The sequence below is a fragment of the Bubalus bubalis genome, chromosome 15, assembly GCF_019923935.1.
Source record: "Bubalus bubalis isolate 160015118507 breed Murrah chromosome 15, NDDB_SH_1, whole genome shotgun sequence".
Lineage (NCBI taxonomy): Eukaryota > Metazoa > Chordata > Mammalia > Artiodactyla > Bovidae > Bubalus > Bubalus bubalis.
Window position 1 is genome coordinate 36,420,622 of NC_059171.1, and position 27,683 is coordinate 36,448,304.

The 27,683-nt window shown below is 41.7% G+C and overlaps 1 protein-coding gene across 15 annotated transcripts in view; it reads right to left on the reverse strand.

Annotated features, from left to right (window-relative positions):
- SAMD12 (sterile alpha motif domain containing 12) overlaps positions 1 to 27,683 on the reverse strand; it is a 462,238-nt gene that overhangs the window by 383,709 nt on the left and 50,846 nt on the right. For all 15 annotated transcript variants that reach the window (XM_006046560.4, XM_044928341.2, XM_044928340.2 and 12 more), the window contains exon 2: positions 26,154 to 26,332. In XM_006046560.4, coding sequence (XP_006046622.1) covers positions 26,154 to 26,332 — 179 coding nt within the window. The remainder of the gene's footprint in view (positions 1 to 26,153; positions 26,333 to 27,683) is intronic.

Below are 27,683 nucleotides of genomic sequence, written 5' to 3' on the forward strand. Positions count from 1 at the left end.
AAGAGTCGGATATGACTGAGCAACTGAACTGAACTGAACATTTCTGTAAAGTAAACCTAGTGGGTTTTTTAAATTCCACTTTAAATTGATTATGTGCTTTTTGTTAAGGGAGGGCTCCAATAAACAATGCATTTTTATTTTAAAGCACAAACTGAATAAATCCTCGAAAAGCAATCATATAAACTAATGCCATGTCATCAGCTGTGAATTAAAGTCAATACTATTCAGAAAGTGAGTGCTTTTTAACAATTATCCTACATATTTATGGTGAAATAGAGGTCAACAAACTAAAATTCAAGTTGGGGAAGCATCCCCTCATTTGCTCAGGGCCTCACCTGTGGAATCACATAACCGTATATACTGTTATAATTTGTAAAATTTGCTAAGGTGATGTATCTTACCCATAGTAACTTATGATAATTGGCCCCTACTTTTCCTTCTGCCTTCCTATTGGGCAGTCTTAGAAAATCCACAGACATGTTGGGGATCCTGCTAAGGAGAAGTTGAGGCAGAACCAACTTAAGTTTTTTAGTAATAGGTATTTATATAGCTTATATGCTATCACATGGTCAATGGTGCTTCCATGTATAGCTAAGTTACTATTAGCTGTCTCAGCATAGTATGACTTCTTAGAGTATTTTTCTCACCTGCATGGACTCAGAATCATTTGTCACTGGAAGTACAAGTGTAGTGAAAGAAGCAAGCTTTGAAATGTAATGAAGCAAGGTGCCAGTCTGAAAAATTCTTCGACTATTTAGACATGGGAAGCTGAAAGCTGAGAATCTAGCTCTTACATACACCAAGTCAAAAGAGACCTATGGAACAGACTTGACAATATGACATAAGCATACCTTTTTTTCCCCTTTGTGTAGGAATCTTAGCAAATAGATTCTATCATGATTCCTATCTTAGGGCTCAAACCTATAGTATTACTACAACCAGTGGTAAGTATATTTATATGAGAGGTCATACGATACCAACTCCAGGATACACTATCCCAAGAAATTTTGGTGAAACCCACTAGAGGAAATGATGAATTATCTTTCTATTCTTGCTATAGAAAATACTACAAAAATCAGTGTTCTAGGGAGAGACAGTCAATGAACAAGCAGTCAAAAAAGGAAAAAAGTATTATGTATCAATGAATAAAATTTTATTTTTTGGATTTTGTGATGTTTGTGATATTTACCAGCTCTTTCAGATTTATAACTTTTGTGTTTTATTATTCTAAAGTTGAACCATAAGAAGGCTGAGTGCCAGAGAATTGACACTTTCAAACTGTAGTACTGGAGAAGATTCTTGAGAGTTCCTTAGACAGCAGGGAGATCAAACGAGTCAGTACTAAAGGAAATCAACCCTGTATATTCATTGGAAGGAGTGGCCTGAAGCTGAAGCTCCAATACTTTGGCCATTGATGCGAAGAGCTGACTCATTGGAAAGAGCCTGATGCTGGGAAAGATTGAGGGGAAGAGGAGAAGGGGGTGAGATGGTTGGATGCCATCACTGACTCAATGGACATGAGTTTAAACAATTTCAGGGAGATAGTGAAGGACAGGGAAATCTGGGGTGCTGCAGTTCATGGGGTCCTGAAGAATTGGACACAACTTAGCAACTGAACAACAATAACAGATTCTAAAGTGATAATCATACTCTGTTGATTTTTGTACTTGGAAGTTTTGTAGCTAAAGTTTCAAAACTATCTAAGTATCAGACCCCACAAAATCTACTGCAGGACAAAAACAAAAACCAACTAGACTAAAAGTGAAATTTTAAGAAGACATTTGATGAAACAATGAAATTTGAGGGCCAGTTTTAAGAAAATTTAAACTTTTGATAATGCATAGCAAATAAATCCTTTTATTCATCCATTTAGTAAGAACAAATTTTTAAAGAAAAAGAAATTTCTATATTTTAAGCTATACCTGCATTGCTCCTCTGTTGGATTAATTTAAAATAGGAATTAAAACCATTTATAAAATTTCAAACTTTAACTCTGGGGTTATAATCATGATCTTAAAACTGCCTTCCTTAATAAAAGACACCAAGTATTAAATTAAAACCCTCAACCTGACTTGAAGCAAAAAACAAACAAAAAATTAGTGCATTAAAGTTTATGGCTCATGGGACTATCTGATTAACAAATTTTGTTCAGAAAGATATAAAATGTTAAGAATAAATTCCTACTCAGTCTACAAATTTAGAAACTGATACTCAGTAATCAAGTATAAGAGACAATTTAGAAAAATAATATTAAATAATGTAAGTGTGCACCATTTCTAAAAACAAATACCTTTCTTAAAAATGACAAGATGGGGACTTCCCTGGTGGTCCAGGGGTTAATGACTTTGCCCTCCAAATGCAGGGGGTGCAGGTTCAAGCCCTGATTGGGGAGATAAGATCCTACATGCTTCATGGCCAAGAGGCTCCCCCACACCATAAAGCAGAAGCAATACTGTAACAAGTTCAATGAACACTTAAGAAAAATTACAAGATGGATGAGAAAGAGGCTTCACATCTAAAATAATAATATAGATTCGATTTTTTTCCTCCTTGATTTTTATGTCAAAGACTTATACGTTGCCAAAGAAAGGATGCAGCCTTTCCTTGCTCTGTTCCTTGTGATGTAATAGCAGCGCGTCCCGGGGGACTGTCCACCAGGCACTGGGAAGTGAAGGAAGCGGGCTCGGGAGAGCTGTCAGGCCTGGAGGCCAGGCCGGCTGGTCATCTGCACAGACACTGCTGAGGCGGAAATGGTAAGAAAACCAGGAGGAGGCTGATGATTGTCTTGGAAATCACTATATATGAGGGATGCTGCTACTGCTAAGTCACTTCAGTCGTGTCCGACTCTGTGCGACCCCAGAGACGGCAGCCCACCAGGCTCCCCCGTCCCTGGGATTCTCCAGGCAAGAACACTGGAGTGGGTTGCCATTTCCTTCTCCAATGCATGAAAGTGAAAAGTGAAAGTGATGTCGCTCAGTCGTGTCCGACTCTTCGTGACCCCATGGACTGCAGCCCACCAGGCTCCTCTGTCCATGGGATTTTCCAGGCAAGAGTACTGGAGTGGGGTGCCATCGACTTAGACTGTTGTAATCATGGCTTGTGTAAATACAGAGAAAAGTGGTACATATGTTTAGCCAATAGCATTTTATAGAAGGAGAAAATACCAACAAAAAAAGGATAAAGCTAAGGGAGCCAGTCATTTCCAGAAAACTTGAGGGTTTAAAAGTGAGAGGATGAATCAGACTTTCGTAAGTTCGGTGGTGGATTCACCAGTGTTAATTTTACTATTAGTCACATATACATATTTTATATGCTATTCTATATTATCAAATATTATACATACCTTTTTAAAGAGTGGAAATGCATGCATGAGCCTAGGAATCACTTTATAAACAATCACTAAGATTGTTATTATTTTATTTTGAGGTATAGTCGATTTAAAATATGTAAGTTTTAGGTGTACAACATAACAATTGCAGTTTTTAAAGCTAAGACTCCATTTGCGGTTATTATAAAGTACTGGCTGTATTCTCTGCGCTGTATAATTTGGCCATGAAGTTTTGTTTTATACATAGTAGTTTGTACCTCTTAATCCTCTACCTCTCTATCTTACCTCTCCTCCCACTGGTAACAACTCGATTGTTCTTTCTATGAGTCTTTTGTTATATATATTCACTAGTTGTTTTTTTTTTAGATTCCACATAAAAGTGGTAATGTATAGTATTTGTCTTTCTCTGACTTATTTCACTTAGTATAATACCCTCCAAGTCCATCCATGTTGTGGCAGATTTTCATTCCAATCTCATTAATAGCCATCACTGTCCAAGCCCCAAGTATAAAGCTAAAGGCCATCTTCCACCCTGCTCTAACTGAGGGATGGCTCCAAAGAGATCTTCTCCAGGAAAAAGGTGGAGAAACCCTTAAAATGCTGAAAATAACCAACCCCTATACAACTTGAAGTTTCTCATAAATATTTGGAGTAAGTATTGAATAAAGTCCCAAGAAAAAAAGGCCATGATGGAGTGACAGGATGAAAAATCTGACTCCTAATTTCATCTCTGTAACATTTTCACAGGCTTCTGCTAACCATCCCTCTTCTTTGCCCATCAGTTTTCTCACCAGTAAAAATGAGAAGGCTGGATGATTCTGAACATTCATGCTGATTATGACCACTCCTTTCCCCTATATTTTCTAGGGTTTGCCATCAAGGCACACAAGCCTTGTGCTTCCTCAGAAGCTGCTGCAAATTTTGGGGTTCCACTGGGGACCATCCTCAACAAAATGGTGGCGTTGGCTAGAAACTGCCATGACTCACTGAAGAGCATTAATAAGCACTGCTGCAAATAACTTCCCTGTGCTCAACCCTAGATGTTGCCGATAAATATTAGCCAAGTTAAGCCCAAGAGGGAAAGGGGTCATTCAAGGAGAAGCACTTGGTTCTTAAAGTTGATGTATAAATGGTGAGAGACACAGCACATATTTGCATTCTGGAAGGAAAAAGAGGGCAGCATCTCCAAAACGAAATAATTGCTTCAGTGGATTAAACCGCATACATGCATACACACGCACACAAATAACACTGGAAAAAAGCAACAATTAAGCCCAACAAGGTAGACCAGGTACAGCACTGAGCACTCTGTGATACATTCAAGAAGAAACCATGAGCTAACGGAAGTCACAGCAACAACGTGAGATGGGAACGGTGGCTAGCTCCTGTCAATCACAGACAAACACAAAATGGGGCACTAGGAAGACGTGCCCCATAATGTCCTGACGCTGGTAACAATCGCTGGGGCCCAGGAGAAAAGCTTTAAAATCTTCAAATAGCAGTTTAATTTTAGTTCAGTCGTTCAAAGTGAAAAGGGCACTGAGAGTCTCCATCTGTTGAAAAGAAAGTCATGATCGATACTGACTTCAGAGGATTAGTGGAGCACACCCATCTTTGTCAGGGTTTGCACTTGGCTTGACGTTCAACAAGATGCCTGCCTGTGAGGAGCTTAGGTTTGGGACAAACATTATTACATTGTTCTCAGATGCCACCTGGATTAAACTGATTAGGCTAGGCTTATACTGCAGTAGGGCTTCCCTAGTGGCGCAGTGGTTAAGAATCTGCCTGCAATGCAGGAGACACGGGTTCGATCTTTGGGTTGGGAAGATCCCCTGGAGAAGGAAATGGCAACCCACTGCAGCATTCTTACCTGGAGAATCCCATGGACAGAGGAGCCTGGTGGACTACAGTCCATTGGGTCACAGAGTTGGACATGACTTAGCGACTAAATGACAACACATGCTGCACTAACAAACTCTTGGGACACAATGAAAATGTACTTCTTGCTTATACAAGGTCAGCTGCAAGTCAGCTCCTGGGCAGTCTCTGTGGTGACCTGGTGATCAAAGTTCCTTTGCCTCTGTGCTCTGCCATCTGAGCTGGTGGCTACCACACTCCCCAAAGGGAGCTGGAAGTTTGCACCAGAGTGTCTGCTAGCCCCAGTCCTTTAGGGCAGTGGGTTTCTCTTACAGGCCACTGTCTAGGCCTTCTGGGAGACCAGCAAGTGCAGTCTTACTGGAGCCCAGGAGGAGAGACGTGGATGTTGGTGAACATAAGTGACAACTATAATGACAACACTGATAAAGAGCAGAGACTCACGTCCCTACAGACACTTAAGGAGCCTTCAGAGCTTAACAACGACCTGCTGTTCATCCCCCCAACCCCTACTCCTTTTCCAACTGGCCTCCTTCCACCAAATGCGTGAAACAGTCAACAGTAGGCGAACATGACGATGGGTGGGGGAGGTTAAAAAAAAAAAAGCTGAAAAAAGTGAAGATGATCTACTACCCAAATGATTTCCGGCTATGTCATTACCCTCCAAACTGAAGAGCCTAGTCCTTAGGCTCAAAATTCAATAATGACAGGACAAGGCTAAGAGTCCAAGTAGCAACACAAAGTCAGGAAAACCACAGAGATATCCCCTTTTACAAGTCAGGACTTCTAAAATATCCCTGAGTTTCTACATGTTTGATCCCTCTGCAACACACACACAGATACACACCACAATATGACGCACGTGCCCGCTGACCTATAGCTGTAGCCCAGATCACCCTTGGAAACTGGACTTGCAGGTTTAATGACTTGCTTGACATTTTCTCTTGATGTAACTCTAAAATCATAAAATTAATTATGGTCAAAAAGAAACTTCTGATTTCACCTCAAATCTTCCCCTATTAACATCATCTTTCCTTGACATTTTTTTTTTTTAATCTTACTAAATAACACCAGTGTCTGGTTAGCTGCTCAAACCAGGAACTTAGTCGTCATGCTCACTTCTTCCCTTTGCCTCATGGATTATACCTAATCTCATTTTATCACTTCTGTCTCCAAAATAAACTCCAAATTTGCCCCTTCTCTCCATTTCTATTGGTATCAGCATCTCTCACCTCCATCAACTCCAGTATCCACATCCTAGTCTATTTCTCCTCTTGCTCACTTCCAACCAACCCTCTGAGGAGCAGATGGGATCTTCTCTTTGTAAGCCCCTCCCCTATCTGAAACCTTCCATCAGTTTCTCCATTGCACAAAATATAAGGTTCAGGCAAACCCACAGGATCCCTAACATCACCTTGAGCCATCCGTATACCTGCCACATAGGTCTCTTTCCTTTCCTCAGCAGGAGACACTTCTCCCTACTTCAGGGCCCTTGTAGGAGCTGACTCTGGTTCAGGAAGTATTCTCAGCCCCATCTTTTGGCAAGGCTGCTCCTTTCTAATACTTGGATTTCATTTCAGAATGCACCCTTTTTCCCTTTCCTCCTTCAGGTCCCTAGCCTCACCTCCATCTTTATTTTCGATCTCAGTTTCTCAGACCTCAGTTGGTTTCCTTCCAAATATATATCAGAACTTGTGCCATAGTACATGTTTGAGATCCAGTTTCCACTTCTGTCTTATTCAATACAGTATCACCAGAGAAGGGGTCTAACAGATACTTTGAATGTTGAATGATATGTGCACTTTAAGGAGATAAGACATTTAAATAAGATAGGGCTTACTATACTTTTTATACTATGTCAGTGTCCTTTACACTGAAGATCACAAACTTAAACTCCCTATAGAAGCCTGGCAGGAAACCTCATGAATGAAGAGGGGCCAGGCATAGGCAGAACCAAAGTAGAGAGCCTATTCATCAAAAAGGGGCAGCTGCTGACAACTCCAGCTGGTACCAATTTAGGCTTATCATTTCCAGATTTTTAAAAAATTTTCAAGAGAAGTGGGAAATCTGGAGTATTTAAAGGAAGAATGTTAGGGTTTTTCCACCGCTGAAGATTAATTTAAACCTTAAGTGTGTGTGGGCAAACAAAACTTGTTGGTAGACCCAATATGGCTGCAGGCAGCCAATTCAAAACTTCTGCTGAAAAAAGTTATTTTCTCTAATCCATCTTGCCAAAATATTTTCCAGGGATAATGATGATATGAAGAACAATAATAGAAGCAAACTTAACAGCATGCTTATTATATGCCAGGAGCTGTTTCGAGCATTTTATACATAAATTCCAATGATACGAGCAACCACCCCAAGAGGCAGGCACTATGATTATCCCCACTGGACAGATGAAGACACTGAGGCAGAGAAAGGATAAGAAACTGGCCCCAGGTTATACAGCTGGCAAGTAGCAGGGTAGACTGGGGATTGGATCCAATGTCCCAGGTCAGTGTCCTTTACTACTTTATATCAAGAGCAATCAAAATGTTTGACCACTTCCAATTTGCCTTGATTCATGCAATTAAAAGACGCTTACTCCTTGGAGAAAAGTTATTACCAACCTAGACAGCATATTGAAAAGCAGAGACATTACTTTGCCAACAAATGTCGGTCTAGTCAAGGCTATGGTTTTTCCAGTGGTCATGTACGGATGTGAGAGTTGGACTGTGAAGAAAGCTGAGCACCGAAGAATTGATGCTTTTGAACTGTGGTGTTGGAGAAGACTCTTGAGAGTCCCTTGGACTGCAAGGAGATCCAACCTGTCCATTCTGAAGGAGGTCAGCCCTGGGATTTCTTTGGAAGGAATGATGCTAAAGCTGAAACTCCAGTACTTTGGCCACCTCATGTGAAGAGTTGACTCACTGGAGAAGACTCTGATGCTGGGAGGGATTGAGGGCAGGAGGAGAACGGGACGACAGAGGATGAGATGGCTGGATGGCATCACTGACTCGATGGACGTGAGTCTGAGTGAACTCCGGGAGTTGGTGATGGACAGGGAGGCTTGGTGTGCTGCAATTCATGGGGTTGCAAAGAGTCAGACACGACTGAGTGACTGAACTGAACTGAATGGACCTGACATTCCAGGTTCCTATGCAATATTGCTCTTTACAGCATCGGACCTTGCTTCTATCACCAGTCACATGCACAGCTGGGTATTGTTTTTGCTTTGGTTCAATCCCTTCATTCTTTCTGGAGTTATTTCTCCACTGATCTCTAGTAACATATTGGGCACATACTGACCTGGGAAGTTCCTCTTTCAGTATCCTATCATTTTGCCTTTTCATACCGTTCATGGGGTTCTCAAGGCAAGAATACTGAAGTGGTTTGCCATTCCCTTCTCCAGTGGACCACATTCTGTCAGACCTCTCCACCATGACCCACCCATCTTGGGTGGCCCCACGGGCATGGCTTAGTTTCACTGAGTTAGACAAGGCTGTGGTCCTAGTGTGATTAGATTGACTAGCTTTCTGTGAGTATGGTTTCAGTGTGTCTGTCGTTTCAGACTGAAGGTCGACATTCTAGGAATCAGTGAACTAAAATGGACCGGAATGGGTGAATTTAACTCAGATGACCATTATATCTACTATTGCGGGCAGGAATCCCTTAGAAGAAATGGAGTAGCCATCAAGGTCAACAACAGAGTCCGAAATGCAGTACTTGGATGCAATCTCAAAAACGACAGAATGATCTCTGTTCGTTTCCAAGGCAAACCATTCAATATCACAGTAATCCAAGTCTATGCCCCAACCAGTAATGCTGAAGAAGCTGAAGTTGAATGGTTCTATGAAGACCTACAAGACCTTTTAGAACTAACACCCAAAAAAGATGTCCTTTTCATTATAGGGGACTGGAATGCAAAGGTAGGAAGTCAAGAAACACCTGTAGTAACAGGCAAATTTGGCCTTGGAATACAGAATGAAGCAGGGCAAAGTCTGACAGAGTTTTGCCAAGAAAATGCACTGGTCATAGCAAACACCCTCTTCCAACAACGCAAGACAAGACTCTACACATGGACATTACCAGATGGTCAACACCGAAATCAGATTGATTATATTCTTTGCAGCAAAAGATGGAGAAGCTCTATACAGTCAACAAAAACAAGACCAGGAGCTGAATGTGGCTCAGATCATGAACCTCTTATTGCCAAATTCTGACTTAAATTGAAGAGAGTAGGGAAAACCACTAGACCATTCAGGTATGACCTAAATCAAATCCCTTATGATTATACAGTGGAAGTGAGAAATAGATTTAAGGGCCTAGATCTGATAGATAGAGTGCCTGATGAGCTATGGAATGAGGTTTGGTACATTGTACAGGAGACAGGGATCAAGACCATCCCCATGGAAAAGAAATGCAAAAAAGCAAAATGGCTGTCTGGGGAGGCCTTACAAATAGCTGTGAAAAGAAGAGAAGTGAAAAGCAAAGGAGAAAAGGAAAGATATAAGCATCTGAATGCAGAGTTCCAATAGCAAGAAGAGATAGAAAGCCTTGCTCAGGGATCAATGCAAAGAAATAGAGGAAAACAACAGAATGGGAAAGACTAGAGACCTCTTCAAGAAAATTAGAGATACCAAGGGAACATTTCATGCAAAGATGGGCTCAATAAAGGACAGAAATGGTATGGACCTAACAGAAGCAGAAGATATTAAGAAGAGGTGGCAAGAATACACAGAAAAACTGTACAAAAAAGATCTTCATGACCAAGATAATCACGATGGTGTGATCACTCACCTAGAGCCAGACATCCTAGAATGTGAAGTCAAGTGGGCCTTAGAAAGCATCACTACAAACAAAGCTAGTGGAGGTGATGGCATTCTAGTTGAGCTTTTTCAAATCCTGAAAGATGATGCTGTGAAAGTGCTGCACTCAATATGCCAGCAAATTTGGAAAACTCAGCAGTGGCCACAGGACTGGAAAAGGTCAGTTTTCATTCCAATCCCAAAGAAAGGCAATGCCAAAGAATGCTCAAACTACTGCACAATTGAACTCATCTCACACACTATTAAAGTAATGCTCAAAATTCTCCAAGACAGACTTCAGCAATACTTCACGTATTTTGTGAACTTCCAGATGTTCAAGCAGGTTTTAGAAAAGGCAGAGGAACCAGAGATCAAATTGCCAACATCCGATGGATCATGGAAAAGGCAAGAGAGTTCCAGAAAAACATCTATTTCTGCTTTATTGACTATGCCAAAGCCTTTGGCTGTGTGGATCACAATAAACTGTGGAAAATTCTGAAAGATATGGGAATACCAGACCACCTGACCTGCCTCTTGATAAACCTATATGCAGGTCAGGAAGCAACAGTTAGAACTGGACATGGAACAACAGACTGGTTCCAAATAGGAAAAGGAGTATGTCAAGGCTGTATATTGTCACCCTGCTTATTTAACTTATATGCAGAGTACATCATGAGAAAAGCTGGGCTGGAAGAAACACAAGCTGGAATCAAGATTGCCAGGAGAAATATCAATAATCTCAGATATGCAGATGACACCATCCTTATGGCAGAAAGTGACGAGGAACTCAAAAGCCTCTTGATGAAAGTGAAAGAGGAGAGTGAAAAAGTTAGCTTAAAGCTCAACATTCAGAAGATGAAGATCATGGCATCTGGTCCATCACTTCAAGGGAAATAGATGGGGAAACAGTGGAAACAGTGTCAGACCTTATTTTTTGGGGCTCCAAAATCACTGCCGATGGTGACTGCAGTCTTGAAATTAAAAGACGCTTACTCCTTGGAAGGAAAGTTATGACCAACCTAGATAGCATATTCAAAAGCAGAGACATTACTTTGCCAACAAAGGTCCATCTAGTCAAGGCTATGGTTTTTCCAGTGGTCATGTATGGATGTGAGAGTTGGACTGTGAAGAAAGCTGAGTGCTGAAGAATTGATGCTTTTTTTTTTTTAATTTTATTTTATTTTTAAACTTTACATAATTGTATTAGTTTTGCCAAATATCAAAATGAATTCATGCTTTTGAACTGTGGTATTGGAGAAGACTCTTGAGAGTCCCTTGGACTGCAAGGAGATCCAACCAGTCCATTCTGAAGGAGATCAGCCCTGGGATTTCTTTGGAAGGAATGATGCTAAAGCTGAAACTCCAGTACTTTGGCCACCTCATGCGAAGCGTTGACTCATTGGAAAAGACTCTGATGCTGGGAGGAATTGGGGGCAGGAGCAGAAGGGGACGACAGAGGATGAGATGGCTGGATGGCATCCATGACTTAATGGATGCGAGTCTGAGTGAACTCTGGGAGTTGGTGATGGACAGGGAGGCCTGGCATGCTGCGATTCATGAGGTCGCAAAGAGTCGGACACGACTGAGCGACTGAACTGAACTGAACTGAAACAAAATGTTGAAATCACATATCCTCTATTTAAAAAGTTCTGCTCGATAACAAATCCAAGCTTTGATGCATTTCTTTCTTCCATCTGGGTTCCCCTGGTGGCTCAGATGGTTAAAAAATCCACCTGCAATGCAGGAGACCTGGGTTTGATCCCTGGGTTGGGAAAATTCCCTGGAGGAGGAAATGGCAACCCACTCCAGTATTCTTGCCTGGAGACTCCCGTGGACAGAGGAGCCTGAAAGGCTCCAGTCCATGGGGTCCTAAAGAGTCAAGACACGACAAAGTGACTAACACTTTTACTTTCTTTTCTGTTTGTTACACTTCTGGCTACCTCTAAGTAGTTACTACTATTCAGGCATTGATAGGACTAACCCTGCTTTGTCTATTTAGTACAACATGAGAAAAGGTGGGTATCAGATTTCTCCCAAAAAAAGATTACACAATATGCAAGTTAGACATGAGCGCATTTATGAGCTAAACTAATTATATAAAGAATAGGGAAGCAATGAAGTTCAGCTTTTGGTGACATTTGACCGAAATTCTATAAGGATTTGGCTTCAGCCTTGGTTTTTGGCAGGCCAAGTAGCCAAATGCCATTTTGGCTCCAGTTTTGGCAACCTTGACCTTGTGCAAAATCATGATCATTTGGTCATGTTGGTTACTTACACCTCTGGTGACACAGATAGGGCTGCTGCTGCTGCTGCTGCTGCTGCTGAGTCACTTCAGTCGTGCCCGACTCTGTGCAACCCCATAGACGGCAGCCCGCCAGGCTCCCCGTCCCTGGGATTCTCCAGGCAAGAACACTGGAGTGGGTTGCCATTTCCTTCTCCAATGTGGATGCTCCTTAGGGCTTTTTATTGCTATATGAAAATTCCCTTTCCAATAAAAGTAGGTATTTTATGTCTAATTAAGCTAATCTCCTGGCTTGTTTTTATATTAAAAGTTAATCAGGTGAAACTTACATGTACATTGATTATATGAATTAATTTACACAACAAGTAATTGTGTCCCTATAACATACCAAGCATAGTTTGCCATTTTAGGGATAGATCAAAAGACAAATCAGGTCCCTGCCCTCACACAATTTACATTTGGAGGGATGACATAAAATAATAATACATGTAATAGATAAGAAGATGATACACTGTTTTAGAACGTCATGGGTATGTTGAGTGTGGGAGTGAGAATAACGAAAGAGTCAAGGATCAGAAGCACTGGGAAAGAGTTCGTTATTTAAACACAACAGCCCAGCAAGCGTCACTGAGGCTATGGTTGAATAAAGGTTTCAAGAAGATGGAGGAGAGTGTTTTGGGCATCCTGAGAAAAAGAAGCTGCAGGCAGAGGGAACAAGCATTACAAGGGCTCCCAGGTGGGAAGCTGCTGCTGCTGCTGCTGCTAAGTCGCTTCAGTCGTGTCTGACTCTGTGCGACCCCATAGACGGCAGCCCACCAAGCTCCCCCATCCCTGGGATTCTCCAGGCAAGAACACTGGAGTGGGTTGCCATTTCCTTCTCCAATGCATGAAAGTGAAAAGTGAAAGTGAAGTCGCTCAGTTGTGTTCGACTCTTAGTGACCCCATGGACTGCAACCTACCAGGCTCCTCCATCTATGGGATTTTCCAGGCAAGAGTACTGGAGTGGGGTGGCATTGCCTTATCCACCCAGGTGGGAAGATACCTAGTTTAGTCTAGAAGCAGCCTGAACATGAAGAGTGTAGCAGGAGATGACACGAGTGACTTACCAGGGAACAGATCATGCAGAGCCCAGGAGGACACCGAAAGGACTCTGGCTTTTAATTCAAAGAAAATGGGAAGCAATGAGAGGAGTTTGAGCAGAGAACAACATGATCTGACGGGCATATGAATGAATTCCAGCTACTGAATGGAAATTCCTGCTTTACAGTACTGTGAAAACATTTTTTAAGAGAGAAAACCACAGGGATGGCAATAAAATTCAGCTTAACCATGAGAACGCTTAACAAGTATCTTCTTTAAATACAATCCTAAGCTTTCATTTATGGGACTGTTTCAATGAAACTGCCTCATGAGCTACAACCAACATGGCAAGCCCAAGAGTTGAAGTCTTCATTTCAGTCAGTTTTCAGTGGAAAGGATGAAAGTTCAATGACTTGGTAATATCATCATTAGCATGGCCTGCAGGGGCAGAGCTTGACCAAAACATCTGTTGCTCCTTCACTGATCTCAGTTGAAAAGAGTGTATTTTCAGTATCACAAATGTGCACTATAGAAGCCACAGGAGTCCATGGCTGTGACTCTGCTTGTGATACCACTGCACTACAATGGCAATTAAAAAAAGTATCCGCTTGGTATAAATTTAAGTTGTAATAAATAGGTATTCTTATCAGTATTTCAGGTTATACTTGTATGCCAGACATTCTTTCTAAGATGAAGATATTCAACTTCAGCCAAATAGTGGCTGGACACTTGGTCACTTGGCATCTGACCAAAATGCACATTTGGTATATATTCTGAACCAAATGTTTGTGGCCCCTCCTCAATTCACAGGCTGAAGCTCTTACCCCCAAAGTGATCGTATTTGGAGGTAGGGCTTTTGGGAGATAATTAGGTGTAGATGAGGTCATGAGGACGGGGCCCCATGATAGGATCAGCATCCTTCTCAGAAGAGAAAGAGAGACTAGAGCTCACTTTTTCTTCATCATGTGAGGATACCGGCAGAATGCTTCCATTAGCAAGTCAAGAAGAGGGCCCTTGCCTGGAACCAAATTGACTGACTTCTTGATCTTGGACTTCCAAGCCTCCAAAACGGTGAGACATAATTACTGAAGCTGCCTAGTCCATGTTATAAACTATGCTATTTTGTTGTAGCATCCCAAGCTGCTATAACAAAATATGTATGGTCACATGTAACAGCAACACCTGAAAACTATTTCTCATTCATAAATCCCTGGCAATAATGTTCGAGGTGTTTTCTGATACCTGGTGGTCTGATTCTCAATTTAAAACTTCCTGATCATTTAAGGAGAAGCCGCTGCTTTCTTTTATCATCTGGTTATGACTTCAAGGCAAAGGGGAAAGAGTTAGGGGAGTCAGCTGATGCTTATACTGAGGATTATGAAGAGAGCTGTGGGTGGAGGTGGAATCTTGGCCAACACTGGAGGGAGCAGAGGGACGGATGTGCAGGTCAGAGACTTTTTAACTAAGTCAAGTTTGGAATGCCAACCACAGACCATGAACAGGTATTTCCCTAGCCTAAGGGACAAGTTAGAACTGTGAAGAAGGAGGGTAACTAAAGAGCTATGGATGAAATCCTTGCCTGTCCTGTGGACAATGTTCCACTTGCACCCACCATCCAGAAAAGCATCCTCTGCCACTAACAATCATTACAGCAAGATGGATCTTCCTGCTCGCCTCTACAGAGGATAAAGATAGCAGAGTGGCGTGAGTGAAAGGCGCTCAGTTACGTCTGAATCTTTGTGACCCCATGGACTACACAGTCCATGAAATTCTCCAGGCCAGAATACTGGAGTGGGTAGCCTTTCCCTTCTCCAGGGGATCTTCCCAACCCAGGGATCAAACCCAGTCTCCCGCATTGCAGGCAGATTTTTTACCAGCTGCGCAACAAGGGAAGCCCAAGAGTACTGGACTGGGTAGTGTATCCCTTCTCCAGTGGATCTTCCCAATCCAGGAATTGAACCAAGGTCTCCTGCATTGCAGGTGGATTGTTTACCAACTGAGCTATCAGGGAAGCCCAAAGATAAACACTATGGGGCAAAAGAAAGGAAGACCCAGAGGCGAGGAACTTCTGGGTCACATCAACTAACATTTCATTTATCAGAAGTGTATTCTTTAAGATGTGCTGGACACTGCAGCAGGAACTGATGCTGTACCAGTGAATAAGACAGAGAAGATCACTGCTGTCAAGGAGTTTACATTTTACTGGAGAGACAGAAAATAAACAGGATGATTTCAGACAGGAAGAAGCTCCATGAAGGATACACCATGATATCAGAAAGCGTGACTGGAGTGGCCAGGCCTCTCTGCAGAGAAACATTTGAGCTGGGACCTATGTGACAAGGAACCAAGGTGCAATGATCAAGGAGGTAAATATAGGCAGACAGGATTGCAGGTACCAATGCGCTCAAGAGAGAGCATGACTTTGGAATATTCCAGAAACAGAAAGACAAGTATGTCTGGAGCTTAGATGACCAGAGGGAAATCTGATATGAGGTGAGATTGGGGAGGCCAAGCAAAGCCTGAATGTCTTGGATTCTCACCATAGGAATGAGTCTGGATTTTTTACTTTAAGTGAAAAGGATGCTAAGAAGGTGCGTGGTATCCTTTAATTCGAGATTGGTGTGTGGGAACAGGATCACAGGAGGGCAGGAGTGAAGTGGAAGCCAGTCAAGAAATAGTGAGGTGGGTCCGGGTGATAGCAGCAGATGTGGGAACATGAGTTAGATTTTAGAATAAGAAGTAAGGGAAGAACGAACATGATGTGTTGATGGATAATCTATCTCTGAACAACAGAACTGCCTGTACAATTCACGTTTTTTTTCCTACATAATGCAACATACTATTTTTTCAACTCAATCATTATTACAAAATCATTCTCTTTCTCAATGTATGAGTGATATCTTGCTGCCTGCTAAGTCACTTCAGTCGTGTCTGACTCTTTGCAACCCTATGGACTGTAGTCTGCCAGGTTCCTCTGTCCATGGGAATCTCCAGGCAAGACTACTGGAGGGGGTTGCCATGCCCTCCTCCAGAGGATATTCCCAACCCAAGGACTGAACCTGCATCTTTTACATCTCCTGCATTGGCAGGTGGGTTCTTTACCACTAATGCCACCTGGGATAGCGCCATGAGATAATAGGGCAGTTTAAAATCATGTATTACTTATTACCACAGTTTTTCCTGTTACAACTATTAACTTTTGGCAAGTTATACCCAAATAGAACATAAGTGTTAGCCATTTGTATATTTAGAGAGAAGAGAGAAGAGAAGGCAGGGTGTTCTTATAAAATGACTTAAAATGTCCCTTCCCCACACACCCTCTCCCAACATGTATTTGTTCAGAATCCTGGGTGTACAGCGTCTAAAGCCAACTTGTCCAGTGCCTCCCATTGGCTGAGGTGCAACTGAGACATCATGGAGCAGGGAAGACACGCAGACGTGCAACTCCACACAGGTCTACCTGTAGGCATCTCAGTGAAATACATCCACTTCCGCAAAGTCACATGGGGACTGCAACACCCACCATGAAGAACCAGTTACTATCTGGCTTTTTATAGCCAAAGTTTGCAAATTGCATGGTCACCTGAGTCCAAGTATTCATAGTTCAAAAGCAACTATGATGTAGGATACCAGGAAAAGCCAAAATGTACTTGAAAATCGTATGCAACAATACACATTTTATAAAAATGTCTTAGCATCTGTCTGTGTGTACAGGGAGAGAGAGGGTCAAAAGGGGAAACGTGTATGTATATGTTCAGAGATGCTGTGCGTCTGGTGAACTACAATGTCCCTCACTTGGAATAAGCGTCAGTCCTCAAGCTATGGGTACAGACAAAGGTGCAACCCTGCTTTCTTCTACCACCTTCTGCTCTTCATCTTACTTGGTCTTAAGCTTCTCCCAACTTCTGTTTTATCTTCTCTTGAGTTCTTCACTTGGCTGAGTTGACCAGGGCTCTCAGATGCCTCTAGGCTTTTCCAATGTCACCCATCAAGGACTCGGAGTCTCTTCAGCACAGCCACAGAAGCAGATCCCTGCTGTCACGTCTGCCTCTTATGTTTGTCTTTTTCTTAGGTTCAGATTATACACTTGCCTTTATATAAATGCAGGCAATTCTGAAACTTCTCAATCAGTTCTGACAGGCATGACTCTAACTGCTGTCATGGTTGAAAAGTTTACATATTGATCCCCAGCATTTCAGACTGGAAAAGAAAAGCATTTGGGCAGAGTGCTACCAGACAAGCCGCCCCTAGAACTCACCCTTTCTTCCAGAAGACTATCTTTACTGTGTCAAATTGTCAATGGAATTGTAACTGGGCTCCGATCCATCCACTGATAGGGGCTCCACTTCCCCTGAGGCCAACTTTCCATTCTATCCTCAAATGGCATGCGCTGCAGTCTGGGTACACAAGAAAAGGAACGCCAACCAAGTGGCTGCAAGAAGCTGTTGTTTTGTATAGAGTGGGAGCTCAGCCATGTGTCAGAATTATGATGTTTTAGGTCAGGCTGTGCCACTACTGGCCTCAAGATTTGGAGAAGGCGTCATCTCACCACCACCTATGCCATAAACCAGGTAGTCAGATGCTCCCTAAGGTGCCTTCTTGATTGATTATTCCATGAAACTATGGCTCCAATGCATGCTCCACTGTCACACTTTCCAGAGCTCAACACTTCAGTTATAAATGCTTACCTTTTCAAATACGGGTTGACTGCAGTTTCTCCTGAGGTCTTTCCAAGTGTTCAGAGCATGTGCAGGAGGGGCCTGGAACTCACACGGCATGAAGTCATTTTGGCTTCTCTCTCTTGTTCTGACCCCTGACAATTCTTAACTAAGTATGTGGTCATTATGTTTCCCATGCATTATGTCCTTTCCTATCACTGGTGACAGTACATTGGGTTGGCAGCCTCTTTTGGAGACATTCTTACTTCCCAAGCCAAGAAATACAGATAGCCAAGAATTAGATCATTCTATCCCCAAATTGCTGTAGGCCTTCTCAGAGGCAGCTGAGCAATGTGATTTGATCAAGGTTAAGTACAATCCCCCTTCATCTTTAACCCAAGACACAATTCTCAGAGCTTTCTGTTTCAATCCCAGATTATGCTTCCTTTCCCACTCTAACAAACATCCCCCAGCTGCCCTACAGTCAGCTCTCATTTATCCACCTGTGGCTTATCCCAAGCACCGGGCTTTCTCCTCCTCCCGCCTCCAGCACCAAACTCCAGGCCAGCTCCTTTAACTCTGTGCCAAAGAAATACAAACTAAATCTAATATTAGCCTAATGAGAAAAGGCTATCTGCTGCCAAAGATTCACATAATGCATCCCAGAGCCAAATGTGGGCAATTATTCACTGCTTTGGATGCTGGCACTGCTTCTGCCTTATATAATATAGCAATCAGGATCTACTGCATTTCTCCCCAAGAACGAAAGAATACATGCAGTGCTTTAACCTCTTCCTTTGTCTCGTTGGCCTGATTCTCGGTATAACAGATTCTCTTTTCTTTCCAAATCAATCAATCATTTGTCATTTAATGTTAAAGAGATGAAAAAAATCCTGGTTTTAGAGTCATTATACTTAGATTTCAGTCATGTTCCTCCACTTTTTAGCCAGAAGCTAAGTTTTGCAAGTCATTCTTCATTTTCTCAGCTGCAAGATGGAGATTTTATATATAAAAACATAGGAGTCAATCACATCTAAACAAGAGACACACAGAAAGCCATCAAGACTCTCATTCTTCTGATTCACTGTTTTACATGCTCTGGTGAATCAGCATTGCTGGTATGAAAAAATAAAGATTAACTTTATGAAACCCTTACTTTATAGGCATGAAAACACAGGGCAAATTTCCTCGTAAGCACCTAGAAGATCATGTCTAGAAGACAAGAGTTTCGATTTCCCAATGCTGTATTTAGGCCACTTGTGAGGACACAGTCCAGAATTTCAAGGTAGGGAACAGCCAGCATGCTATCTACCGATGGGCTGATCTTAATCCAGATCCTGAGTTGCTATGGAAACGCAAATTCCAACCATCGGACAATTGAGGGATACAACCTTCAAAACAGACTCCCCTTTCCACATTTATTCTTATGATTGAAGCACATGCCCACCCCCCCCAGGCCCAAGGACAAGGGTCAGAGAAAATGTTCACACAATTCCATCTGTTCATCTTACTCACTCTTATAATCAGAAAACTTCAATGGCTTCCACAGATCAGAGCAGCCTGTCCAATAGAACTTTCTGTGATGTTCTATGTCTGTGCTAGCCAAGACACTGATCCCCAAGTCCTCACTGGCATTTAGGACTCCCATTGGAAAATACCTTTTGCAAATTCACACATCAAATGTATCTGTTTTTGTTTCTGTTTTCCCAACTAGACCCTATGCGACCCAGTAATAAGGCTTAAAAGTGAGCTTGGTTCTCCATTAATTTCTATTTAATTTCTCTTTCATTTAAGACAGCCAATGACATAGATAACCCTCTTTCTAGAATTACAGCTCTAGTCTTTTGAGTCATTGAGGGCAAGGGTCCCCAAATCACATTTAAGATAAAGAAACAGAAAGATGCTTTTTCCAAGGATGTGTAGACAGAGAAATTTTTTAATTATAAAAGCAATATGAATTGCACAGTCAAGATGGTAGATTACACTTATGCAATACAATCCCCTCTCAGACTCTAGAAATGTAAAGATACTAGAAAATATATTTTAAAATGTATATATTGCCATACTTGAAATCAAGGAAGAGATATCTTTAGGTGCCAAGAGCCCATAGCAATGAGGAATGATGAAGCTAAAGACGCCTCCTGGAGATCTGGAATAGGGATTGGTTCCAAAGCCCCGCCTGGCCAGACCCAGAATGGCAGAGCCCACAGGCATGACAGGGAGATGGAACCAGGCTCCTGTGTGAAGCTGCAGATGAGAGAGCACATCTGGGGGGACTTTATTTGCATAATCAGTAGCAAAGACAACATCAGATTGAGACATAATTAAACACCTGGTCAAAGCTGCTACCTCCCAAACAATTCAGGAAGAGACAAACACAAAAGCACCTCATCAGTAATTGCTTCAACAGCACACAGACTACAAAAGCGCCTCAACACATGGTGTATTTCCCAAGACAACTCTCCTCCTTGGCAAATCATTCAGCAAGAATTCAGACCCATGGGAGGAAAGACAACACCCTCAAAGGTAGAACACCAACTCAACAAATAGGAAGAGTCACAGCTCAGCTGCTTAAGCTAATGGGCAACCTGAAAAGAGCCTTAAATAAATATGCTTAAAAGAGTTCAGTTCAGTTGCTCAGTCATGTCCGACTCTTTGCAACCCCATGAACTGCAGCATGCCAAGCTCCATCACCAACTCCCAGGGTTTACTCAAACACATGTCCATCAAGTCAGTAGTGCTATCCAACCATCTCATCCTCTGTCGTTCTCTTCTCCTCCTGCCTTCAATCTTTCCCAGCATCAGGGTCTTTTCAAATGAGTCAGTTCTTCACATCAGGTGGCCAAAGTATTGGAGTTTCAGCTTCAGCATCAGTCCTTCCAATGAATATTCAGGACTGATTTCCTTTATGCTTAAAAGAGTACATATATTAAAAAGAAACTCCAACGAGTGCAGAAGAAGAAAAATTTCCCCATAATCTCAGCTCTAGATATAAACTGTCTCCTGAGAAATCTGTATGCAAGTCAAGAAGCAACCGTTAGAACCAGACATGTAACAAGGAACTGTTTCAAAATTGGGAAAGGGGTATGTCAAAGCTGCATATTGTCACCCAGTTTATTTAACTTAAATGCAGAGTACCTCATGTGAAATGCTCCAGGCTGGATGAACCACAAGCTGGAATCAAGATTGCCGGGAGAAATATTAATAACATCAGATATGCAGATGACATCACTCTAATGGCAGAAAGCAAAGAGGAACAAAAGAGCCTCTTGATGAAGGTAAAAAAGGAAAGTGAAAAAGCTGGCTTAAAACCCAACACTCAAAAAACTAATATGGCATCTGGTCCCATCAGCATATAGCAAATAGATGGGGAAACAATGGAAACAGTGACAGACTTTATTTCCTTGAGCTCCAAAATCACTGCAGATGGTGACTGCAGCCACTAAATTAAAAGACGTTTGCTCCTTGGAAGAAAAGCTATGACAAATCTAGACAGCATGTTAAAATACAGACATTATTTTGCCAACAAAGGTCTGTATAATCAAAGCTATGATTTTTCCAGCAGTCATGTATGGATGTGAGAGTTGGACCATAAAGAAGGCTGAGCACCAAAGAATTGATGTTTTTGAACTGTGGTACTGGAGAAGACTCTTGAGAGTCCCTTGGACAGCAAGGAGATCAAACCAGTCAATCCTAAAGGAGATCAACCCTGAATATTCACTGGATAAACTGATGCTAAAGGTGAAGCTCCAACACTTTGGCCACCTGATACTAAGAGCCAACTCACTGGAAAAGATCCTGATCCTGGGAACGACTGAGGGCAGGAGAAGGGGACAACAGAGGACGAGATGGTTGGATGGCATCAACAACTTAATAGACGTCAGTTTGAGCACGCTCTGGGAGATAGGGAAAGACAGGGAAGCCTGGTGTGCTGTAGTCCACGGGGTCTCAAGGAGTCATACATGACTTAACTATCAGCCATAAAAAGGAACACATTTGAGTCAGTTCTAATGAGGTGGATGAGCCTAGAGTCTATTATATAGAGTGAAGTTAAAAAGAGAAAAACAAATATTGTATATTAACACATACATATGGAATCTAAAAAATGGTACTGATGAACCTATGTGCAGGGCAGCAATGGAGATTCAAACAGAGAGCAGACTTGCAGACACAGTAGGGGAAGCAGAGGGTGGGACAAATTGAGAGAATAGCACAGAAACATATATATAATCATACGTAAAATAGCCAGTGGGAATCTGCTACATGACACAGGGAGCTCAAACCCAGCGCTCTGTGCAAGCCTAGAGGGATGGGATCGGGTAGGAGGTGGGAGGTTCAAGAGGAAGGGGACATATGTATACCTATGGCTGAGTCATACTGATGTACGGCAGAAAACAACACAATACTATAGAACAATTATAAATAAAAATAAATTAATTTAAAATATAAATAAAATTTTGAAATAAATTAAAAACCATTTAAAAATAAATAAATTAAAAACAATTATGGAATGAAGTCTTTCAGACTCGGTGATGCCTTTTTACAGGGAAAAGATATTTATAGGAAAATGGGAACATGTTACACACTGTGCAGGAACCTGCTCGTCTTCCTCTCCCCCTGCTGTAATAGCAGCACGCTCACTTTCCTGCATAAACACTGCTATAGATTGAAAATCGGTGTTCCCCTAGAATTCACACCCTAACCCCCAATGTGATAGTAAGGAGGAGGAGTCTTTGGGAGGATGGGGCTCTCAAAAATGGGATCAGTGTCCCCATGAGAGAGATTCCAGAGAGATCCTTGGTCCCTTTCCACTGTGTGAGGACACAGTGAGATGATGGATGTCTATGACCTGGGTAACAAGGCTCATATCAGACACTCCAGCTGGTGGTACAGCCTTCAGAACTATGAGAAACAAATTTCTGTTGTTTATAAGCCATCCAGTTTCTTTAATTTTTATTGGAGCATAGTCTCTGATCGCTCAGATGGTAAAGAATCTGCCTGCATTGTGGGAGACATGGATTCAATCCCTGGGTCAGGAAGATCCCTTGGAGAAGGGAATGGCTACCCACTCCAGGATTTTTGCTTGGAGAATTCATGGACAGAGGAGCCTGGTGGGCTACAGTCCCTGGGGTTGCAAAGAGTTGGACACGATTGAGTGACTAAAACTTTCCTTTCACAGTTGCTTTATAATGCTATGTTAGTTTCTCCTGTACAGTAAAGTTAATCAGTTATATGTATACATATATCCCCTCTTCTTTAGATTTCCTTCCCATTTAGGTCACTTCAAAGCACTGAGTAGAGTTCCCTGTGCTATGCAATAGGTTCTCATTAGTTATCTATTTTATACATAGTATCAATAGTGCATATATGTTGATCCCAATCTCCCAATTCACCCCCTGGTTCCCCTCTTAGGGGCCATACGTTTGTTCTCTACGTCTGTCTCTATTTCTGCCTTGCAAAGAAGGCCTCTATAGCATTTTTCTAGATTCCACATATATGTGTTAATATACAATAATTCTTTTCTTCTTTCTGACTGACTTCACTCCACATCTCTACAAATGATTCCACTTTGTTCCTTTATACAGCTGAATAATATTATAAGCCACCCAGTTTAAAGTGTTTTATAGCACTCCGAACAAACTAAGATAAATATACATAGGTCTCCATCACCCTTAAAAAGATAGAATTCTGTTCAATTCCATGAATATACAGTCTCTTTGGCCAAAGTTTTATGAATGAACATTATTTTCATATTATAGACATCGCTAGAGTGAATATTCTCCTGCAGCCATCTTTGCACATTTGGGTGATTATTTCCTTAGGACAATTTCCTAGAGAGGGCATCACTGGCTCAAAACTTACACTCATTGAAAATTTTGATAACTCTATCAGACTGTCCTCCAGAAAATCTGTACTGATTTGCATTTTTGAGTGGCTTTACATGATGCATCTGTAGCTAGAGGTTTTTTAAGGTAAGTGTAAAGTAGGTCAAGTTACCAGAGATTCAATTATTTACCTAAGGAGAAAGGATGACTCACAACTCCAATAACCCTTGGAGTGCAACCGAAAGGCACATCTCAGCGTGTCCATATATGCACAGAGCATGTTCACGCTGTCGGTGGTACAGAATCTCTGGGGTACGTGACACTGCAGATCTGGAGTAATCCGTGTTTTTCTTTTTGCCCCTGTTTCCCAGCAACCACCACTGTCATCAAGTCCTCCATGAAAAAATAAATACTTTGTAACAAGAGCTCCTAGTCTGTTCACTCCTAAATATGTCAATGTGAAGACATTCAGAATTCCCTTTCAACTCAGTTTGGGGGTTTCACTGTAGACAACCTGGAAAATCTCAGACAAATCTGGCTTGCAACTAGAGTCTAAACCTGAGGAAAGGTTCATTATAGATGACTGCATTCTCGGTGAAGTAGGTTTTCAGCAAAGCAAATGTGAAGTGAACTAGAGGCAAAAAGGTACTGACATGAAGACTGGTTTTACTACCACATCACACATTCCAAATAATTCAGAAGTTATCAAATCCTATCAGGTTTGAATCCAACTTCTTATATCACCAAATCTGTTCTGCAAATAAAAGAGAATCTGGAAAAGTTGAATTAAATTAATTTAATTAAACTAAAGTTGAATTAAAATCAGGCAATTGTCAATTAATTTGTTTTCTTTTCCTCCACTGTAATATTTAATATTTTATGCATCTCTGAAAAGATCCTACTCAAATAAACCATTTATCTTCCTAGTTAAAGAAGACCTTTAAGACATTTTTTTTCCTCACTCTTTCAAGATGGAACCAACCACTGGCTGACCAGATTTAGATGTCAAAATCAGACCAGATCAGATCAGATCAGTCGCTCAGTCATGTCTGACTCGTTGCGACCCCATGAATCGCAGCACACCAAATAGGGCTTACTTATTCCCAGCTCGTCTCACATAACAATAACCAACCAATTTTCTATGAGGTGTAATTTCTCTCAGCTAAAATGTGCAAAATATCTGCAATATCTCCCTTGCTAATTGTTCCCCACTCCCTACAACACAGATACACACACACTCTTTTGTCATCAGTTTTTAATTATCTGCACTAAAGTAATTGGTAATTATCCAAAAGTACAGACAAGGTAGAAAAATTCACATCTGATCTTGGAAGGCTTTTTTCTTTTTTTTACAGGAGTGGAAGGGAGTTATTGTATGACAGCCGAGCGACCTTTCTATTTGAGGCTTTTCTTGGGGGACTGCAACATCTGCTTTCCAAGGCATGCATATATTCATCTCCTCAACAAACATTTGAAAGGAAATCTCTTCGAAGGAAATACCATAGGAAGATGAGTTCTCTCAATTTGCAAGGAGCAAACTAACATACACCCCCAACAAAAGCATCTTCACTGGTTTCAGACAAAAATCCATACAGTGCCAGTTCCATGATGGAAAACCTTTGAAAGAGGCTGTTCTTACTAAATAATCATCTATCCTTTAAACTCCCAGTTTGCCACTATGTGTCTTATACCTACATCTATATTAAAGACTAAAGGACTGAAGAATACTGCAACAAAATAGAGCAACTATATCTTTAACCACGGTTCTGTTTACTATTGTCTACCTGACAGAATTGTTACAAGAACCTAATAAGCCAGTATGTCAAAGTCCTTCCAACAATACCTGGAATATATGTATATATTTCATAAAATATCACTTGTTACTGTGACGGTCAGCAAAATCCCCTCATACTCATGCAGCCAACTGAGCCTTTTACAAAATACTTGTACATATACAGTATTATTTCATCTGTTCAACCTGATGGAGATGATAGTATTTCTGGTACCCATTTTATAGGTGAAGAATCTGAGGCTTGGAAAGTCATATGACTTGTCCAATATTATCAAATGATCAATTGAGCCTGGTAAACAAATCGTTAAGTTCAGGCACTCATCCCTATAGCTCATCCTATACCATCCTCAGAGCCTCATGCTCTAAGACTGACCACAAATGTGCTTTGATTTCACTCTAAAGGTGATGAAGTCACTATTTTCATTTCTTATTACCTGCAATCGAGGAGCAGTGATTTTTGAATCACCAACAATAATTAATGAAAGTACTGTCAGTTCTTCCCTGGGGCTGGACCACAAAATATAGAAGCTGCAGCTTCAGAATCTCATTGGAGTATCACCTACCTTAGTTGTCTCGGCTTCTGTCTGCAGTCGCTTGGGGGTTCCTTTTTGGTCAAGCACCTTCTGGAAAGTTTTATTTTTAATGGATTGAGACTCAACACCTTCACCTTCAATTTGTAGTTTAATACCTTCACCATGGGCAGGGTGATCAATACCCCGTGGATTCAAACCGCAGTGGAGAGCTAGGAAAGAGGAAAGTAATCGAACTCAGAAAACAGATCCTATAAAGGTGTCCATGAAAGACAATACTTCATTTGGTCTACATGGGAAGAAACAAGACATTTCCAAGTTGAGGGGTGGAATCATAACTATAGGAAATAACCTGGGGAAGAGGGACCATGGTATGGTGGCAAATCCCGAGCTCCAAAGTCAGAAAGACGGCAGCACAAATGCAGGAAGCATCAGTTTCAAGAAGTTCGACCTTGAGCAAGTGACTAATCCCCACATTACAGATGATAATACCAAATCAGGCAAAACTTAGGCACTGCCTCCCACACATGCAGTTATTTCAACCTCTGCAGTTCAGTTTGTATCTATGCTTCCATCTGGAACACTGTTCATTCATTCCTTCCAGCTTCTGAATCTTCTCTATTCTTTGAGCATCCACTCAATAGTCAACAAATATTTATTGAGCAAATAGTAAGAAGGCAAGCAGATATTTTGTTTCCAGCTCTCACTTCTCCCTTAACAAGTCCCATCCCTTCCCATCATTTCTGATAAAATCAATCTGCCCATGACTCTCAAATCTTACATCCAGCCCAGAGAGACCTCTTTTTTTTTTTTTTTCTGACAGGTGTGTACTTGCTTTTTAATTTATTCTAATTGGAGGATAACTACCTGACAATATTGTGATGGTTTTGCCATCCATCAACATGAATTGGCAACAGGTATACATGTGTCCCCCCTCCTCATCCTGTACCCCCCTCCCACCACCCTCCCCACCGTATCCCTCTGGGTTGTCCCAGAGCATGAGCTTTGAGTGCCCTGTTTCATGCATCAAACTTGCACTGGTCATCTCTTTTACATATAAAACGAATGTGAACATGATGCATGTGCTGGGAACTGAACCCGGGTCTCCCACATGGGAAATGAGAATTCTACCACTGAACCAGCAATGGCCCTGTCGCATACAGCCCAGAAAGACCTCTCTTACAAGCTTCAGACATAAGTAAGACTGTCACTCAGCATCCCAATGTCAGGGTATCAGAGATCTCACATTTAACATGTTCACATTGAACTTTGATTTTTCTACCCCCAAATATTCACCTTCTCCAGTCACTACAGAGAAGCTAAAGAGTCCTCCTTGATACCACTCTCCCTGTAAGTCAGTACATCACTTTCATCTTTTACCAGGGCCAGTAAGTGCTGCACTCAAAATGTTGCTCCCATCCACCTACCTCACTCCATCTCCACTGCCATCACTCTGGTCTATGCTACCCACCTGTGTCACCTAGACTGGCCGCCCCAACTGCTCCTCCTCCCTGGATACCCATAATCTCATTAAAAAAATGTATAGGTCATTTTACAAGACTC